The following is a 20932-nucleotide window of genomic DNA, read 5'->3' on the forward strand; positions in this document are numbered from 1 at the left end:
TTCCAAATATTCATTGCTAGTATATAGAAGTACAATTGACATTGTGTCCTGTGACCTTGCTAAACTTGTTTCTTAATTATAGTAGCTTTATTATAGATTCTTTGGGATATGCTACATAAACAATCATGTCATCTATAAATTAAGGCAGTTTTGCATATTCTTTTTTAATCTCTGTGCCTTTTCTTTCTTTTTCCTGCATCTACATTCATCAGAGATACTGATTTTGGAATTAAGATAAAATAAAATGTGTTAGAAAGTATTCCTTCTCTTCTATTTTCTGGAAGACTTGGTATAAAATTGGTATTATTTTTTTTCTTAAGTGAACCCATCTGATTCTGGAGTTTTCCTTGATGGATGGAACATTTTAAACTATACATTACATTTTATAACTATACACCTATTCAGCTTATCTATTTCCTCTTGAGTAAGTTTTGGTAGTTTGTGTCTTTCCAGGAATTTATACATTTTATCAAAGTTGTAAAAATTACGGGCATAAAGTTGTTTGTTCCTTAGTATGCATTTAATGTCTATAAGATCTATAGTGATGTTCTCTCTTTCATTTCTAATAGTAATTTGTGTCTTTCCTCTTTTTTCTTGGGCAGTCTGACTACAGACTTATCCATTTTATTATACTTTTCAAAGGACCAGTTTTTTGTTTGATTGGTTTTATTCTAATTTTCTGTTTTTAATGTCATAGATTTCCATTCTTATACTTATTAGTTCCTTCCTTCTGCTTCCTTTGGGTTTAATTTACTCTTCTTTTTCATGCTTCTTAAGATGGAAGTTTCAATCATTTAGGGAATCATTGACTTGAAACCTTCCCTCTTTTCTAATGTATTTAATGCTATGAATTTTCCTCTAAGCACTGCTTCTGCTGCATTCCATGAATTTTTATATACTGTATTTTCATTTTTTTATTCAAAATATTTTGTAATTTCTTTTATGAGTTCCTCTTTGACCCATAGGCCATTTAGAAGTATATTGTTCAATTCCAAATATTTGAGGATTTTCCAGATATTTTTTTGTTTTATTGATCTCTAATTTAATTCTATAATGGTCAGAGAACACTCTATATGATTTCAATATTTTCAACTTTGTTGAATTTTGTTTCATGGTCAAAATATGGGCTATCCTATTCCAAAAGTACTTGAAAAGAATATGTACTCTAATGTCAGTGGGTGAAATGTTCTTTAAATGTCAATCAAAAGAGTTGATTGATAGTGTTTTCCAGGTTTTCTATATTTTTATTTGATATTCTCTTCCCTAATACTATTGATTACTGCAAAAAGAATATTAAAGTCTACAACTTCAAAACTTTCTATCAGTTTTTACTTCATGTATTTTGAAGCTGTATATTAGGGACACACCTACAGGATTGTTATGTCTTCTTGGTGAATTGATTTCTTTATCATTTTATTATGTCTCTATACTTGTAAACATTCCTTGTATATTTTATCTGATACTAATGTAACCATACCTTTTCATTAGTGTTGTTTCCATATTATTATATTTAAAATGGGTTTCTTATAAACAACTTATAGCTGAATCTTATTTTTTCATCCAATTTGACAATCTCTAGTCTTTTAATTGATATGCTTAGACCATTTATATTTAATATAATCATATGTTTGATTAGGCAACAATAAAGTCAGCATTGATCTGACAAAAAGAACACCTAAGTGGAATAACTTGGTAAAAGTCCAACTAGTGGCTTGAGTAGTGAATGAAAAGATGAAAAAAGAAGAAGTGTAGGCTATTCTTTAAGATGGTTGATATAGAAAAATAAGATAAATAAGTCAGTAGTTAGATGGCTAGCAAGTCAGACAAGTTTTTGTATTTTCCAATAAGAGACATTTCAGCTAATTTTTTAAATGTCTATATTACATTAACACCCTAGTTTACAAGCAGTTGTGAATTTATTTTTAGTATTTTGAATAACTACTTAATATACACAAAATGATTTTTCCAGGGGAGGAATTTATTAGACTTTTGAAAAAGAATTTCCAAATAGTCTTATCTACATTGGCAGTTTATACTAGCCTAAAGAAAATACTGGAGAGGAAAATAGGTAAGGTATAGAGTAAAATAAACAGCCTTTCAAAAAACCAGAAATGACTGTTTCAAAACAATTCTGGAAAAAACTGAAACTAATTTTGGTACTAACAAACTTTGTTTCATTCCCAGTGCAGTTACCTCATTCAAAAGGCAAAGTTTATCTGGAGGCGTGAGAATGCTATTTTATTTATTCTACAAAAAGTTCTACTTTTAATATTTGTGCAAATATTTTAAGTGTTTTACTTTAGGTGTTTTTGTTTGTTTTTGTTAATCCTCGCTAGAGGATATTTTTTCCATTGCTTTTCAGAGAGAGTGAGTGGAGGGGAAGGGAAGGAGAGAGAGAGGAAAACACCCATGTGAGAGAAACACACTGACTGGTTGCATTCCACAAGTGCCCCGATAGGTAGGGAGCAAACCTGCAACCCAGGTACCCACCCTTAACAGGGAATCAAACCCACAACCCTTTACTGTGCAGGCCAATGCTCTAACCACTTAGCACACCAGCCAGGGCTTACTTTAGGTTTTGTTTATTAATGTACTTTTTTAAATTGTATATGGTTAGCTTTTTACGATTTGGTTTTTGAAAATTATTTAGATACTTTTAGATTAGGTCTGGGTAAACTATAAAAGATAAGAAATTGTGAATTTTATTAAACCAAAAGGTAAGATATACAGTAAAACAGAAATTATCAGGCAGGGTAGATTTCCAACATGTTGGAATGAACCGGGGAAAAAATGTAATGAGTAGGCATAGAGCAGGTGAAAAGGACTTCCTAGCCATGACCACTAGATGGCACAATGATTTTGCAGGACTTAAACTGAACCACCTAAGCACTTAAAGTTTTAAGGAAAATCCCCAAAGAACTCAAACTTCTTGCTTGCTACTAGGAAGAACTGGAATTTTCTGTGCTATTTGGGTTGAAGGATGATTTGTGTGTATATGATGATTTGTGTGTATTTTTGTTGTTTTAAATTTTGTTTTGTTTGGTGTAAATGTTTTGAGCGTGTATGCTTCCCAAAGATACTTTAGCCTCTCTGAGTCAACATCATCCCGCACATGGTTAAATAAGTGTACTTGAAATGATAGAGGTGATAATGATGGTATCTTCATAGTCCCAGAAATAATTCGATTCTAGCTAGTATTGCTACAGAAACAACAGATTATAAAAGTAAAGTACTATAAGAAAATCTATCCGCAAAATATGTAGTAGCATGAAAAATATGCAATGTCTGATCTAATATGCTAGGAGACTTTATTGAGCAGTAATGAGCACTTACTGGAATTAGGGGGCCAGGACTCCCGGTATTCGCTTCCTGCTTGAGTTCTGGGTGATTTGCCCCGAACCTGGAGAGCCACACAAAAATTACAGGAGTTATAATCAACAGGAGAACTCAACCGAGAAATTTAAGTTTAAAAAATGTAACTAAAATACACTCTTCTTACTGTATCTTCTTCCACAGTATATAAATTGGACATATTTATCCTAATAATAATAATGCACACTTATAAAAGGTTTTCTAGTTTTCAATGCATTTCCCATACATTTCCTCATCTAATGTGAGCTCATTCAGGGGGAAGAGCAAGGGGAATGAGCAGTAAAGAGAGAGGTGTGGGTCAAGCGCCACAATTCCTCAGACAGTTAACCAGTTCCTATGAGTAAGAGTTATCATGAACGCCGTCCCTGGATTCTTAAACCATGATGAAGAATCAGCTCTGCTGAGAGGAACACCAAAGGGAAAAGCAAATGTAGCCTTTGTCAGGGTCTTATCTTTCAGCACTGCCTCCCTCTAAATTAAAATTCATAAAATTAAGCTTCTTTGGAAGCTTGCCTAAGAAACACCACAGAACAAGGATTACCCTTCTTTCTTGCTTCTTCTGGGTCTCCATGACATGCAGGCGCTCCATGAGGCTGGAGATGCCCTGCTCCAGGCTGTCGATGGTGTGGTGCTGAGGGTCATGGCCACTGAAGCTGTTGCGCAGGCTGCGAAGGGCATCGCGAACAAGCTGCAGGTCACTGGTCTGTGGGCAAGAGTGAGGTGCTGCTGGCATGGTGCAGTGTCATGCTACTAACCACATGCCAGCCACTGGGCTAAAGAAGACGTAGGGGAAAGGTTTTCAGGATAGGTCTTTTATTTTTGAGGGAGGAGGTGTGAACTTTAGGTAATGTTCTTCCACAAAAGCGGGCCTACTGTTTGCCCACTAACTCTTAATTTTGGATAACAAGTACCTCACATCTTTATATCCCCAACAGATCCAAGAACAGGGAAGTGGGATATAAAAGGCCTAGTCCACTGGTGATGGCTAAGGTACTCTTCTGGTTTTAACTGGAAGGGGCAGGTCTGGACTCAAATCTTAAGAACCTACCCCTCTGGGAGTGACTGAAGCAGCTCCTTTTCCTGCCACTGGAGGGAGGAAACCATTGCTTTGAGAGTTGTGACTATTGTAGCTGGTCACCTACAGCAGCAAGAAGAAATGGTGCTTGTTACAAGAGAATTCCAAACCAAGATGTCCCGTCTTATTTTTCTGCTTTACATTTATCACTTCCTGGCATAGTGTATAACTATATGTTTCATGTCTCTATTAGAATGCAAGCCTCATCAGTACAGAGGGTTTTTTCCCTTTGTTCCCCACCGCATCCCCTGTACTTGACCCCTCATAGGCACTGCTGAATGTAGAATGAACAAAAGGGAAACCACAGCGTGGAGGCTCCCACCCTACCCTCTGCCTGGCCACCAGAGGGCCTGAGAATGCTGCTCCAGCACCTCCGGCCTTAGCTTCAGTGATTAAAAATTAAGAACAATGACTAACTCTTCTTGAGCTTGATTCTGTGCCAGGTGGATCTACCAGCACTGTGTTTAGTTATCTACCTGGATTACCTTATGTATTCGTCATAATGGCAGAAAGGGCCCTATTATTTCCATTTTCCAGATGAGCCTTATTTCTAAGGTTCAAAAGCTAAGCAATTAAGGTCACACAGCGATCGTAAGTGATAAAGATGGAATCTGAAACCAGATTCTGTTATCCTGGAATCTGCATTCATAACTCTCTCACCAAATAGCCTCCTAACAAACTGACCTGTGGCCTGGGTTCAGTTCTGACTCTGAAACAGAACCCCCTCTTTGCCCTTGTAAATGTGGGAGGGAGACCCCGAGTTGGAGGTTACCTCATCTGCCTCTCTTTTCATACAGTGAGCCAAAAGGACATCTTTGTGTTCTAGTTCCCGCTCTAGATCCACCTGCAAACCAGAGACTAAGTCAGAAAAGCGTTTCTTCAGGCTCCAGGGGCAGGAAAGGTAGTGGCTGAAGATGTCCCCACCTGCTGGAAACTGGCCTCAGAGAGTTTCTGAAGTGCTTCTTCCAGCTTGGCCTGGTGATGCTGAAGGAGGCGCTCCTTCTGCCCCAGCTCTTTCTGCAACAGAGAGAGCTTTCAGCTGTGTGGCCCAGCCAAGGACATCAGATAGTTCACCCTTTGTGACGCAATTTCCACCTGAGGAAAGCAGAGCTTGGGGAACAGTCCTTTCTTCAAGCTACACCTGACAGACATCACACACCTCAGCAGTCTGGCACAGTGCAAAGGATTCTTGGAAGGGTAAGGACAAAGGGAACTACTGCTTGTAGAAGAGCCACTGCATGCTACCCATGCTAGTTAGACGTAAAGGGTAAGACTGAACCGAAGTTTCCACACTCCTAGTTCTGTGCTCCTTCTCCCAGCCATGGTATCTCCACGGCTAGTGAATCAAGGGAACACAGAGAAGGATTTCCTTGCCAAAAGCAAGGATGAGAGCAGAGTGTAAGTGCTCTTTCAACAACAGCAACAATGGGCTGTTCATAAGATCAGATGGAAATCATTTCTAAACTGATGTTCATTCTTTTTTTTTTTTAATTCTCACCCAAGGCTATGTTTTTATTGATTTTCGAGAGAGGAGGGGGGGAGAGAGAGAGAGAAACACTGATCGGGTGCCTCCCGACCAGAGATTGAACCCACAAGCTAGGTATGTGCCCTGACCAAGAATCGAACCCGCAACCTTTTGGTGTACAGGATAAAGCTCTAACCAACTGAGCCACCCAACCAAGGCAAACTGATGTTAATTCTTACTTTATATTCTCCCAAGAGTCGGTTCCTCTCATCCAGCTTCCTCTGCAGGTCTACCTGCAAGAAGGTTAAGAAAGAATTAATGGCATGGAGGTACTGTCTGCCAGCCCAGCAGGGAACTGGCTACTTAGTAACCAGAGTTCATGTGAGAGCACAGAGAGGGCATGGCTATGGTAAAAACACACAGCTGCTCTCCATGTCTTTAATCAGACAGACTGTAGAAGCACAATGTAGCCTCAGTGTCTCAGTGTCCTCAAAGCTGAAGGGCTCCAGGCCACCGTGTTGTAGGCTTTCCCCTGGGAACAGAGATGAGTCTGACAGGGAATAAAATCACTGCAGACACTGAGAGCAGGTTACCTGAAACTAAGGTAAGAGATTAGGATAAATCTAACAGGACTTCATGCAGTATCCTCTTTTGCTCCCAGGCTGAGTGAGGTCAGAGTTCATTCACTTAACTCACATTCTGGTTGTGCAGCTCATCTCTGTCCATATTTGCCCGCAGTAGCTCTTGTTTGAGCTGAAGAACAGATGTGTCCTGCTGAGTCAACCTCTGCTGCAAGGCATCCTGGGGGGAAAAGCATACTAATTATTGTGGTCCCAATTAATCAATCAGCCAGTTATTACTAAAAGTTGTTAAACCCCTCACTGGGTATCCAGCATCAGTTCTGGCAAGGCAGGAGCGGGAGCGGCTTCAGGGATTGCCACAGGAGATAAGCGGGGTTTCCTGTCCCCTTCCAGGACGGTAGTGTCTAACAGAAAACCCTATCCATTGTCCCACCGAGCTGAATGAAACCTGATTTTTCCTCCACCCTCTATTTTACTCTTGGCATAGTGTCCTAGAGAGAGGTCTTGTGGATCAAACAGACTTAGATTCAAATTACAAGTCTACCACTTACTTTGTGACAGTGACCTTAGATGATGCACTATCCTCCCTCCCACCCTTTCTCATCTATATCTTGGGCATATAAATACTCAATCTAGCCCGGCCAGGCGTGGCTCAGCGGTTGAGCATCGACCTAGGATCCAGGCGATTGGGGTTCGATTCCCGGTCAGTGCACATGCCCGGGTTGCGGGCTTGATCAATGAATCTCTTATCATTGATGTTTCTATCTCTCTCTCTCCCTCTCCTTTCCTCCCTCTGCAATCAATAAAGATATCTTTAAAAAATAAATAAATAAATACTCAATCTACCTCTCTGCCAACTCCCTATTTCCTAGAGGGCTGGGACCTATCTCTGCCTGCACCCTATTGATATAGAATCCCTGGAGTCACTCCCATCCTGCCTCCCAGAGCACTGCACCCGCCGGGGGCTTCCATGCCCAATCTGGATCAGGACTGGGAATACACGTATTTCCATGCTCAGAGCTGTTCATGGACTAATGGGTCCTCTTCCCAGTATCGTAGCATCTTACCAACTCTAGGCTTTCTCTCAGCTTGGACCCTCTTGGTTCCTACCATGTTTAAGAAAAAGTGGGTTGTGCATACTTACTTAAAAGGCTCAGCAGTAGCACATTCCTCCAACCATGGTGACCTCCAAAGGAACTATGGACTGGAGCTGCATTCCAGTGTATTTACCCTGACTTTCCTCTCTTTACAGACCACACAGAAACGGTGCGGGTTCTGGAGAATGTGGGAGCCATTCCTGGATATGCTGCCTGCCATGGTGGTACATGGCAAAGGTGGTCGAAGGAGCCCTGGCATCAGCAGTTCAAAGGAACATTTCCAAAGTGTGCTCCATGGAGAAAAAGCGCTCTGCGGTTAATAATTCTAAACTTCGTTTAGGCCAACTTCCTTATGAGAAACCTCCTTGGGTCCTTTAATAAGTTACTATTCACCGCGACTCTTCAAGTTGGTAGAGCAGCTCTCCAGCTTCCTTGGGCATGGAACATGTTTGTTTTCTGAAGTATCTCAAAGGACTAAGGCTCTGAAAACTGCTGCTGAGCTTTACTCTAGTCTAGCCCATGAGTGGAAGTTAGGGAAGAGGGGAAGCAGCAGCCCAAGAAAATGCTTTTCCCCGCCCAGGTGCTTATACGGCAGACATACTCCCGCTTGGGTGAAATAAGATATGTTCAAGGGTATTAGCTATATCACTACTTGTATGAGCAAAAGTGATTAAATAATCATACACACACACAGGCACACTGTGCAGCCACAGAGGGCCTAGGAAGGTCTTCGTGGACTGAAATAGAATGCTCTCCAAGATACACTGCTAAGTGAAGAAAAGCAATGTATCAAGCTGTACTTACTGCATACTATTATTTGGGGGGAAATTATATACATACATATTTGTTGATAACTGATAAGTTTCCTCCAGGAGAGAGAACTAGGTGACCAGGGGGACAGGGTCAGAAGTCAGACTTTTCAAGGGTTATGTTTTTGGGCCTTATTAACTTTAAACCATTTGAATATTATTAACTATTCAAAAACTAAGTAAATTATAATTTTTTAAAGAGGATATACTTCTTTAGAACTGAAGAAAACTGATAGAAAACTGAAACTGAAGAGGACCGTAAGAACTGGCTGTTTTTACAGATAGAAACAAACAAGGCAGCGCAGAAGCAAGTGGCAGCACCAGGAGTCATAACTCCCAGAAATAGCCTCAGCAAAACAAAGGTGTATATTCCTTACCATGTCTCACTTCCCGTCCACAAAGCCCTGCCTTTGCTAATAGCACAGAGCCTGCCAAAGGCCCCACTGAATGCATACAAGGAAAGACTATGGGACCCATCTAGCCTCCTAGCACCCACTCTCACCAGTAGACTACTTTACTTTAGTTAAATAACTTTAGAGAAGTTATTTAAAAAGTTAAATGTCTTCCATTTTACCTTTATCCCCTGTAAGTTTCTGGCTTCCTGTTTACATTTCAGCAAGTCCTTCTGCAAACCAAATATAGTTAGATCAGATGGAGCATCTGGGCTGCTTCAGGTGCATTACCTTGTTCTGTCAGCAGGAACACAAAACTTGGATAACCATTCCATGAAAAATTAATTAACTTTCTACTGAGGCAGAAAGGTCTGGTCCAGTGAACAGTAAAGGCTGGCCCACAGAAACAAGAACGTGATCCATCCCATTCTGCCCTGTGGCACCCAGGCTCAACTGCCCAGGCAGAGAAGTCTTGCCAAGAAAGAAGACACTGCACATTCCCATAAGCTTTCATTCCTATAATTAGCAATCTTCACCACCGGAAAACTGAATCATAATAACCTAAATCCCTCTCACTGAAATATATGATCATATCTCAGTATGCCTACTCCCAATGTCTTCAACGATTATCTTAGTTTCTATGTTCAGCAAAGGGTCAGGCTGCTGCTGATTCTCCAAGAGCATATTGTTTTTAATGGACTAAACAAAAATACATTTAGCCCAATAACGAAACACTAAGTAATTACCCCTCCTTTACAATAGATTCAATATATGTATGATTGTTACTAGGAAAGAGATTTTAGGAGAAGAACACCCATAACTCGGACCCACTCGCTTCTCATTGCATCACATCCGGGGTTTGGAATTAACATATCTGAAATGGGAATGCTTAACCTGGACTCCACAGGTGGGCTCCAAAGTTATGACAATAAAAATTTAAGTCAGTGAGTGTGTGTGCTCTTGCCTATTTCTGGGGAGAGGGTTAATGGCTTTTAGTCATATACTTATGAGTCCAAAAAAGGTTAAGACCCACTGACCTAAAAGAATTCTTAGAAGTATTCATTAAAAAAGATACTGGACTATATTTAATAATATCGTACTGTATATTTGAAAATTGTTAAGAGAGATCTTAAAAGATCTCATCGCAAGAAAAAAAATTTTTAACTATGTATGGAGTCTAGTTAACTAGACTCTAGACTCCACTGTGGTGATCATTTCGATATACATATATATGTAATATATATGGAATCAATAAGTTGTTTATCTGAAACTAATAACAGGCCCAGTTTTTATTTTAATTAAAAAATAAAAATGATGAAACGTTTCAAAAATATAAAGAGGTATAACCAACGATTACATAGATGCCTATTACTCATCACCGGGATTAAAAAGATGTTACCTTTCTGCCGTATTTAGGACATCTCTCTCTTTTAATTAAAGGCATAATACAGATACAGATACAGCTGGAGCCATGCGGCTGCATCCCTTCCCCCATCCCTATTGCTGTCCTGAAGTCTGAATTTTTTTCAAAGGGTAAAATGTGTACGTCCTGACATACCTTTAGGTCCTGATTCTCCTCCACACTCTGATCCAGACGACTTTGGATTATAATCTGAGTATATGGCAAAAAGAGAAGGTTAAGCACTTAAGCCGTGAAATTCAGAGGTCATTCATTCGACAAGTATTTACTGAGCACTTACTGCTGTGGATACAAAGGACAAAAAACAGTTCCCGCCCAGGGCGGTGGACACAGATGAATATAGATAAAGTTTAGAATTAGCAAGTATGTGCTGGGTGCAGGAGGCCCGACAAGGGGAAGGAGAAACAGCAAGGATGAAGCTGGAGAGGAAATCGGCCAGATCACGGAAGACCAGAGAGAGAGCGGGGATCGATGAAAAGTTTTACGCGAAGAGATGACAGAATGAAGTTCGCTTTACAGGTAAATTATTCTTGCTGCTCTACAGAAAATTAACTAGAGACTAGGAGAGGCAGCAGGAAAGCTAGTTAGAAGGCCGCTAGAATACTGGCTAAAGGCCTGAATTAAGGCAGGGGCTATGGGAATGAAGAAAACTGGACAAAGATACTTAAAAAGTCAACTGACAAAATTCAGTGATTACCTGGGTGTAGAGGGGAGGGTCAGAAAGGAGTCAAGGATGATACTTAGATTTCTGTTTGGGGTATTTAGCTAGATGGATAGCAATAAAAAACAGAATACAAAAGGATAAGGAGTTTTGGTGACGGCGAGAGAAGGGAGAGAAAAGCTGTTTAATTTAGGATTCACTGAAATGGAGATGCTTATGTGGAGGTGTAAGTGGAGGTAACCGACAGGCAATTGCACGTTGCATTTATAAATCTAGAACTCCACAGAGAGCTGAGCTAGAAGTAAATGTTTAAGAGGCAACATCTGAGTCAGGTGGGGAGTGAATGATGCCACGGAGGCGCCTATCACTCAGGTGAATGTGTAAGACAGGAGAGGGCCCACATCGGAGGAGCACCAGCATTTAAGGCTCAGGCAGGAATGGGACCTGGATATGAAGTCCATGAGGACAGGGTCTCCGGCCTGTTTTGGCATTAGCATATCTCTAGCACCTTGAAACAGTGGCCAGCACAGAGTGGGCACTCAATTAATATTTGCTGATTGAATGAATGAATGAAAGGAAGGAAAAAAAGAAAAATACTATAAAATATAAGAGGAAAACCAGGAAAGTTGTAGTTAGGGAGGAGAGCATTTCAAGGAAGTGCAGACAACAGGGTCAAATGCTAATAACAGATCAAGTAAATTAACCAGATTATTTGGTGTCACAAAAGAAGCAGCTCACCAGTTGTTCCTCAGGATTGACTCCTGGTTCACAGAGGACCAAGGGCCTCTCTTGTTCATCTTCGGGTAAGGACCCATTGAGTAGCAAGGCCTGGATAACCACAAAGGCAGAAAGAAACTTAACTCCCATCAGAGAACCAAGTCTAGGGCTGGGCTTGGTAGGCTCACCCCATACTGAAATCAAAATTGGGTTTCCTCTAGAAACTTCCTTGGCAATTGTTGATCCTGATGCTAGATGCCTCCAATTGCTCATCTTGGGTCTACCTGTAGTTCCTTTTGTCAGCCAATACTCGGCCCTTCACCTCTCTGGAAACACCTGAATCCTCTGCTCCAAGGCTCGTTGGCCCCAAAAAACAATCTAAAATAAACATTCCTCTCAGAAGTGGCATTTCCAACCGGAGCCGCTCAGCTGGGAAGTGAACTAAAAGCAGTGTAGAATTTCCTGGTATACAAAAGTTTATTTCAATAAATTAGTTAGAATACATTTAGAACACTGACTTGGATTTGTTTTAATAATTCTGCATCTTTACTCCCTAAGACAATCTGGACAGAACAAAAAGGAAAACATACTCGCAGAGAAATATGGGCATTCATTCCCACTCCCCACACCAGGGTGTGTTTTCATTAGAATATGGGAGGGGCCAAACTTACCCTGAAACTAAGGAAGATCAAACCTCAGGGCCCCCTCACCTGTACTGTTCTCCTGTGGTCCTATATCTAATACTGAATGCATAATCTATAATCTTAGTCTTAAAGATGGGCCCCCAAACTGTGTGCTTTTAGACTCGAAAAACTTGGACCTATCCCTGCAGGTAGGTATTACGAGACCTATCAGCTGAATGAAAGATTTAAAAATGTGTCCTCATTTTATACCATGAGTTTTCTTAATCCAATCAAGAGAAGAGTTAGCTGTTAATCCTGTTTCAATAAATATATCGCAAATTACACCACAAATGTTGGTATATAAAAATCCAACCACTGGTTGGTGTACCAAACACAAATTAATAATAAAAGTGTAGTCAAATTAATTTGGTTATCCTATGGAGTTGTGGCAAGAGTTATAGACAAGTGTAAGAAGCCACAGAGCTGCAGGGAGTTAAGGTAGAGCAACGTTACAGAAATACTGACCCGAATGGCAGTGTTCGGTAGGCTCTAACTGAAGCCTGCCAATAAGCCAGGAATCCTGGATGTGGCTTAGCATGCAAGCATTCATCACTGAAGGAGTTAAGAAGCCCAGTGGATGCTGTGAGGCCCATTGTATTCTGTAATGGAACTGAATTCTCATCGTGGTCATGTGGCTGTGAATTGAAACTCCTCTGTTTGCAGAGAATATTAGGATGCTGACTTTTTGCAAATCAAACTGAAGGCCAAACTGATGGATATCTATGTTCATATAATGAAATTATCCTGGGGAAAGGCCAGTTGGGTATAATCCCAAAGTTTCCATGCTTTACTACTTCCAATTAAAGGACAGCACACAAAAACCATTCCATTAACTAAACCACTCCTTAACGGAGTGGCAGAAAAGAGATCTAAAAGGCAGACATTTTAAAAATAAGGAGAAAATGAGGGTGGGTGGGATCAACAACTTTCCTTGGAGGAAAGTTTAGGCAAGTTTATGTAGTAAACATTCCTCCAACCCTTCTTAGTCCCTGGGCCAGCATTATGCAAATCATTTTACCACAGCACCAACCTCCTTTTTTCTTTAGGAACCCTTTGTGTCCCCACCCTATTGCTGGCTGGCTGGGAGCATGCCCTCCACCGCCTGCCGGCTGCCAGAACCACTCACATAATGTGGCCTTTGTTTACGTCTCCATAAATATTTGACAATTAAGGGGCAGTGCCGTTCCCAGCACAAACAAAAAGGAATATTCCTAGGTGACTTCAGGGTCATCAGCACACTACAAGGGCTCCCCTAAATAGAGACAGATGCACAAAGACAGAAGGCTGGGGGTCATTTCAGGGTAGAAACTAAGTCAAGTGGGTGAGCCGGCCGCTGGGAGATTTCCTGAGCTGGCACTGAAGGTATAGGAAAGACTGAAGGGCTTTGTTGCTCAAAGAAAGCCTCTTCTACCTGATCATGAAACCTTGGCATCCGCCTGCAGCGCATTAGGAGCAAGCTGAATCCCTTAGCTAGATTCAAACAGAGACCTATGGCATTACTGGCTGCTGCACCCTTCCTGAGGAATTCCTAGGAGACTCCCTGACTCTCCCGAGTGCCATTATTTGGTGAAAGCTGCAACTGCAAGTCTAGCTGCAGAGAGGGCAGGAACCCACCAATAAACCTAGAGCCAGAATAAGGGTTTGATAGGGCTTGATGGCTCCCAGGCTCCCAGAACCCCCAATAGTGGTGTTGTAAACAAGAGTCCATATGGTCCATGTAAGAGAACTGTACTCACAAAGGAATTCTCTGCCCTTTGTGTAATACTCTATCTAAACTCCCTATTCAACTCTGACCTCACACGAAACTGAACCCGTTTCTTTTCAACTGATACCAGTGACTTAGGAATAATAATCAGCCGGTGCACCGAAGACAAACGAAAGGGAAAGAGCTACCTGTAGTCCTGATATCATTTTCTTGGCTTCCTCCATTTCTTTTTCTAAATGTTCTTGTTGTTCCAACAGCTGTTCTTCCCATGAAGTCTCCAGACAGGTTACAGGGCTACCTGGTCGCCAGTCCCGGGATAACGGAGAGTCTGTCTCCTCTACAAAATGAAAGGAGGGAGCACAGTTCATGTTGAAGAAAAGTGAGTTCCCGGCCGGAACGTTCACAGTCCTCTGCATTCACAGGTTCAGGTCACCTGCCTCCTGAACCTGTGCTCACTGCACAGCCTGGACTCACCAGCAGGGGGGGTTGTGAGACACAAAGAACTGGCTGTTAACTCAGACCCAGGCTCACCGGAGCAACGCTTCTTCTGTTGGGGAAATATACAGCCTCTTCAGAAGGTTGAGGAAGCAATAAGGCCTCCTCTTTGGGAGTCCTGGTATGGGACACATAGATTTTACTTTAATTCTCCAGAAATGGCATTCCCAGAGCTTGATTCTGCCAGGTACAAAGGGGAGCTGCCAGAGGCAATTGAAACAAAATTCCTGTTGGTTGCTCTGGAGCTTCAGAGGAGAGACCTCAACTCAATATTCCTGTGACCATTCTGTCATAACTGATCCCCTTTCACACAGGAAACAAACGAGTAAAGCATGTTTGCACAAATAGTTTAATCTCTCTCTCTGGTTTTGTTTTATTTTCCGGCCTTTACAATCTCTTTGCTCTGATTTCATTCATAAAAATGAATATAGTAAATCTAATCCCTCTGGGTTGTTGTGAAGATTAAATGAGGTAACTTATGCTCAAGGCCACGTGGTGCCTGGCTCAGAGCAAGCACTCAATAAGTGCTCTCCCTCTCCCTCCCCAGGGTGGCAGGAGTGTCTGACTCAGTAACATGACTTATTCTTTGATACTAATGCCAGGGCCAGAGGGGGATGGACTAAGGAAGAAATTAATCACAGTTTCTCTTCTGAGGGCTTCGGTTTCATTGTATCCCCTAATAGGCGAACATAACTCTATCTCAATCACGTGTTCTGCTTCTTCCATGTTTCCCTCTACGTTTGTGTACGTAAAAAGAGAGCAATTGAAAGAGGAAGGAGAAGTCTAAACAAAGGAACCTCCTCGTGGTCCTTCTGCAGCTCTCATACCAAGCCTGATATAGACCTGCTCTCTACTGTATGTTCCCAGATACCTCAGCTCCTCCTCTGTATTCCTGGCCCCAACTTAAGTTAGGAAAGTACTGAAATTATTTGTATAACACAGAAACAATGAAAACTATTTACTTGAGCAAGGGTTCTGACTGTTCCAAAGTCATTTCCTAATTCATAGGCAGCTGGCCAAGGAACAGCCTGTAAGATCTTTGAGAGCTAAGAGGATAACTATATTAATTGGCTCTCAAGTGTTGGAGCTCTCTAGAGCTGAGCCTGTATGCACAGACGATGGAGAGGCACAAGGCCAGGGAGCTTATAGGCAGACAGTTGGGACCCCCAAACTCTTCAAGCTGAGGGCTATTCCTTGAGCCAACCCGAGGAAGCTGAGAAATAGCACCTGTCCTGTTCTCTATTCCTTCAGACGGGATAATCACAAAATCCGCCTTCTCCTCCGACTGAGTGATGATGGATTCGCTCTTTGCACTGTGGACAGGACTGGGTGAAGTCAGGCTGTGATGAAAGGAAGAGACACAATTATTATAAACAGTTGTTTAGAAGCCAGCTTCCATCATTTATCCCAGGGACACGTTCTCATTCATCCTACTCCTACTGCCTAACACAGCACCCGGCCCACAATAAAAACAAAGTATTTGTTGAATGAATAAACTTGCTGAATTAAATGAATGCTGAATGAATAAATGACCCAGTCCTAGGAAATCTTTTCTACAACAAGGCTGCCTTGAAGCTTAATTCACTGAGAGAAATTTATCAGGAGGATGGGTAATCTAGCATTTTAAAGAGCTTCAAGTTTGTTTTTTTGTTTTGTTTGTTTGTAAGGATATGTTTTCATTGATTTTAGAGAGAGAGGAAGTGAGGGAGAGAGAGAAACATCGATGTGAGAGAGAAACATCAACTGGTTGCCTCCGAGACACATCCCAACCGGGGATTGAACTCGCAACCTAGATATGCGCCCTGACCAGCAATCGAACCCATAACCGTTTGGTGTATGGATCGCACTCCAACCAACTGAGCCACCTGGCCAGGCAAATTTTGTTTTGTTTTTTCCTTACAACCACCACCATCCCAAGTTCAGAGAATGATGTAGTATGTCTTTTAGTATCTTTGGGAAATTGAAGGAAAATCTATTTCTGATACACTGACCTTTCACAGACACAAGCAATACCAGCAGAATAATCACAGCAAATCAGTTCTGGGCTGATGCCAAAGGAGGGGATGGAGTGGAAGGTCCCTCAGCAGGGAGAAATTGCTGGAGTGTGGACAGTACCAGGATGGACAAAGGGGCAGTGATATATCAACAAAGCTAGGACATGATAAGGCAAAGGGCAATAGGTCAAAAGGGGAAAAGACCTGCTCGGAGTTGGTAAAGATTTACTTGATTGACTCTCAGAGTTACTTTTATTTCTGCCATACTATTTTCAAATTGTCATCAGAAACCTCGCAACGATTCTGAAGTTCTGATATAATTACTAGCCTCTGAAGGAACTGTTCAGATTTTTAGGGAAATGGAATTTTAAACTTCCAGAACAGCAGCAAATCTATAAGACAAGACGGGAATGTGAGACTAACACTTTGCAGCTGAAGAGCCCTTTTCTTTGCCTTGCACCTTGAGAACATCAGCAGGGGCTGGGGGGTCTGCAGGCCCTGCCCCCTCTCAGGAATTCTTTCCAAATCCATCACCTAGACAACAGTGACAGTGTCTAGGATGCACTGACCCACTTAATATGCCCCTGAAATCTCCCAGGCTAATCCTCACAGCCATGATCAGGAGTTAACATTACTTTTTCCTAGAAACCAGTAAAAGCAAGAGGCTAGCACAGTGGCTGTGCCTAGAGATTTCAAAGCCCCTGAAGCAACCTGAGGACCAGCATATTATCCTCCCTGCTGCCCAAGGTTTAAAGGCTTCAGTGGGAACGACCCCAACCAGTAACACATTCTCCTTCTTGTTAGAACACAGGGAAGTTTGAAAGTTGTTTACTTCTTCAAATTAAAGAAAGGCTCTTCACCATATCTATACATCTATAACCCGGACTGGCAAGGGGGTGAAGAGTGGCAAGAAGTGGTATTTAAAAAAGGCAATTGCTTTATGGAACTCTCTTATCCATCTTCACTACTTAGGCAATCTGACTTCCAGGCCAGCATGCATTAGCTGCTGGAAAAGCACTAGTCTAAGGGTACTATGTCATTTATAAGGAAACAGATTTATGACTCCTCAGGCCTCAGCATTCGCCTTCTTATAGAAATTGGCATCCAAGTGCAGAAAGAGGCCTGCAACAGCTGCTCCTCTGTGAGAAATGAGGCACCTTCTCAGCTGACAAGGTGCTATGGTTGACGGGTCCCACTATGGCATTTGGCTGGACCACAGTGAGAAATGTGTGAGACGAAGGTGGGTTTGGGAGAGTGGTGTGAACCCAGGGTGCTGGAAAACTGCTTTCCTAAAAGCAGAGACGCATGCTCAGCTCCACCTTCTCCCCCAGGGAGCGGTCTCCCATATAAGGGCAGAAGGAGGCGGATGTCTGCATACCCAACCCCACTGGGGGAGTGGCAGGGCAGCCAGAAGAAAACAACATTTTTCTTCTTGAATTGAGGCTGCCAGTGTGCGAGGCCAGAGAGCTAAGACCATGAAACTAGATGGCCAAGTTAAAAGAGAAAGGACTTAAGTAACATCCTGAGGCAAGAACCTCATGGGGGAGGATGGTGCATCACATCCTCAGCGTCAAGTCAGAGAAAAGTATTTTCACACTAATTAACTATATGCTGCAGGCTCTCCCTGATTAGCTTTAAAGCCCTATTTCATAAACCAGTAATCCCCTACCTGCCATCGCGATCCTCTCAAATCAGGGAACAACTTACTACAAATCAGGTCCCACCAATACACTTAATTCCCACAGGTTTAGCATCGCTCCAACCTTAATTTATCAGACAAGCGGTCCTCCAGCAAAGATATTTGCAAATTAGAATCAAATCAATTTTCTAAAAAACAGGTAAAGGGCGATGAGAGAGAGAGTCCTTTTCCCTCCTGAAGCGCCTTCCTTAGCAGAGACAAGACAGGGTCAAGGGCTCTTCTCCCTCCACCCGGCTGGCCCCAGCTCCCTAAACCCACCGCATTTTAGAGCGATAATCCCAGGCCACCAGCCCGCTCTCCCCACGGCAGCGCCCCCACCCATCCCCGTCCGTCTCTGGCCGACAGCATCCCCAGTCCCGGCTCTGCTCCCACCCATGCCCCCCCCCAAAGCCAAAGCGGCCTCAGCTCACCATTTCACTTGCGCCCCCCCCATGGTCCCCTCCTGGCCGCGGCGTCAGCGAGCCGGCTGCCCCGGGCGAAGCGGGCGGCTGCGCGTCACGGCGCTCCCGGGTGCGGGCATGTCGCCCCGCGCGGGGGCCGGGGGATCCACTGCGCGGGCAGCCAACCACCGGGCTGCCGGCCCCGACGCGGGAGGGGGCTGGGGGCGCGGAGGGGCCGGCGGCTCGGCCCCGGGGACCGGGATGCTCCCGGGTGCGCGGCGCGCGGTCGCGGCAGCTCAGGCACGGCGGCCGCGTCTGGGCGGCACCGCCTCCCCTGGCAGGCGGCGGGTGCCCGGCGGCATGGTGGTCTCCGCGGCCGCGCGGCTCTGGGCAAGCCGCGGGGCGCGGGCATCTCAACCCATCTCCGACCCGGGAAACGCGGCTCCGGCTGCGCGCGAGCCCCGGGCGGCGGGCGGGCGGCGACCCCAGCGCCGCAGCGCCTCCCAGGCCCTCCCGGCTCCGCCCTCCCCCTCCCTCCCCCGCTGTCACACGCGGCCGGGCGGCGCCCGCTCGGACCCTGGCACCCGCAGGGCCACGCGCACAGCGGGGGCCGCGGGCCGGGGGGCCGGGGGGGCCCGCTGGGAAGGGAGGGGCCGCCGGCGGGCAGAATCCCGGGCGGGGCTGCGGTGCCCGCCCTGAGCGCCCCGACCTGAAGGCGCCGCCTTCTCTACCCCGAGCCCCGCTTTCGTGGACGCGGAGGTGGGGGAGGTATAAGCCAGCGCCTCGAGGGTGGGTCGCCCCCGGAAACCCGAGGAACGCCCCTCGCCTCCGGCCTTCCCCTCGGGCATCTCGAGTGTTTTTGTTTTTTCGGGTTTTTGGGTTTTTTTTACCAACTAGGGATCATTTTGCTTGGACACAGTGAGAGGCTGGCCTGAGGTCTTGGAAGCAACAGGCCGGCAGGGTGTCCCTGAGGAGCGGGGGCGGGGAGTTAGACACCAAGGGCTGTCTGTCCAACCTTAACCTTTTCCCCTCGCGAGTCACATCCCGGGGCCTCCCGGCCTTCATGGTCTCTGAGCCATTATCGGGGCCCCCTGAGCAAGGGCGGACGGAGACGGCAGATCTTGCCCAAGCTGCTTGGGTCCCAGGGAGCTGAGGAAAAGGCAGGGTGCTGCCTGAGCACCCTAGGAGGTGAGAGTCAGCTCAGAGGAAAATAACAAAATCAGGAAGGAGTGAAAAACAGAAAGAAGAATGCAAACTATTCTCTGAGCCCCTCCTGGAAGATTGTCGCCACCAGCTCACTGCAGTCCAATTTCCAATAGGTCCCTAATTCACACTCTCACTGCCCCTGCCCCAGTCCCAGTTCTACCAGAGAGGAAGCAGGTGCTCTTGGGAAGAAATCCAAGTCTCTCTCCCTCTCTCCCCCCCTCTCTCTTCCCCCTCTCTTTCCCCCCCTCTCTCCCCCCTCTCTCTTCCCCCTCTCCCCCTCCCTCTCTCTCCCTTCCCCCCCCCCCCATGCTGGCAGGCACTGTCAGGCACAGAAGAGTAAAAGGCCTGTAGCTATGCAGGAAGCAATAGATCTCATTATACAACGAAGCATCCTTTGATTTGTACCAAGTGAGTCTAAGCAGCAAGCAAAGGAGAAAAGGTTTAGATTCTCACTAAAAGCATACCCATTGCTTCATGGGTACAGGGTTTCCTTTTGGGGTGTTGAAAATGTCTTCAAGCTGGATAGAGGTGATGGTTGCACATTATGAAGGTACTAAATGCTACTGAAACTGATTGTACACTTTAAAATGATTAATGGTTGCCCAGCCAGAGTGGCTCAGTTGGTTGAGCATTAAACCAGCAACAGAAGGTTGTCGGTTTGATTCCTAGCCAGGGAATGTATGGAAGGCAACCAGTCGATGTTTCTCTCTCACATCGATGTTTCTCTCTCTCTCTTTCTCCCTTCCTCTCTCTAAGCATGTCCTCGGGTGAGGATTTTAAAAAAGTAAAATGATTAGTGGTTAATTTTATGTTATGTGAATTTTATACATAAAAAAGCACATCTAGCCCGGCCAGTGTGGCTCAGTAGTTGAGCGTTGACCTATGAGCCAAGAGGTCCCTGGTTTGATTCCTGGTTGGGGCACATGCCCGGGTTGCGGGCTCGATCCCCAGTGCAGGGCGTGCAGGAGGCAGCTGATCAGTGTGTCTCTCACTGATGTTTCTCTCTCTCTATTCCTCTCCCTTCCTTTCTCTCTAAAATCAATAAAAACATATTTTTCAAAAAGCACATCTATTAAGTGTGAAAATTAAAGAAAGCTGAGCAAGGATACTAGTGTATTAAAATGCTGGAAATAATTCCATGTGACCTCAATAAATTAGGAAATAGTCCATCAAACTAAGAT

General features: G+C 44.2%; 1 protein-coding gene across 3 annotated transcripts in view; it reads right to left on the minus strand.

Annotated features, from left to right (window-relative positions):
• The window catches only part of DIXDC1 (DIX domain containing 1), a 66866-nt gene that overhangs the window by 10968 nt on the left and 34966 nt on the right, over positions 1-20932 (minus strand). For all 3 annotated transcript variants that reach the window (XM_087821545.1, XM_087821546.1, XM_087821544.1), the window contains 12 exons: positions 15700-15812; positions 14166-14314; positions 11611-11700; positions 10350-10403; positions 8974-9024; positions 6609-6713; positions 6152-6205; positions 5372-5464; positions 5220-5291; positions 4421-4510; positions 3914-4075; positions 3334-3400 (listed from right to left, as the gene is read on the minus strand). In XM_087821545.1, the coding sequence (XP_087677671.1) occupies positions 3334-3400; positions 3914-4075; positions 4421-4510; positions 5220-5291; positions 5372-5464; positions 6152-6205; positions 6609-6713; positions 8974-9024; positions 10350-10403; positions 11611-11700; positions 14166-14314; positions 15700-15812 (1100 nt within the window). The remainder of the gene's footprint in view (positions 1-3333; positions 3401-3913; positions 4076-4420; positions 4511-5219; positions 5292-5371; positions 5465-6151; positions 6206-6608; positions 6714-8973; positions 9025-10349; positions 10404-11610; positions 11701-14165; positions 14315-15699; positions 15813-20932) is intronic.

The sequence above is a fragment of the Miniopterus natalensis genome, chromosome 11 (assembly GCF_054644295.1).
Source record: "Miniopterus natalensis isolate mMinNat1 chromosome 11, mMinNat1.hap1, whole genome shotgun sequence".
Lineage (NCBI taxonomy): Eukaryota > Metazoa > Chordata > Mammalia > Chiroptera > Miniopteridae > Miniopterus > Miniopterus natalensis.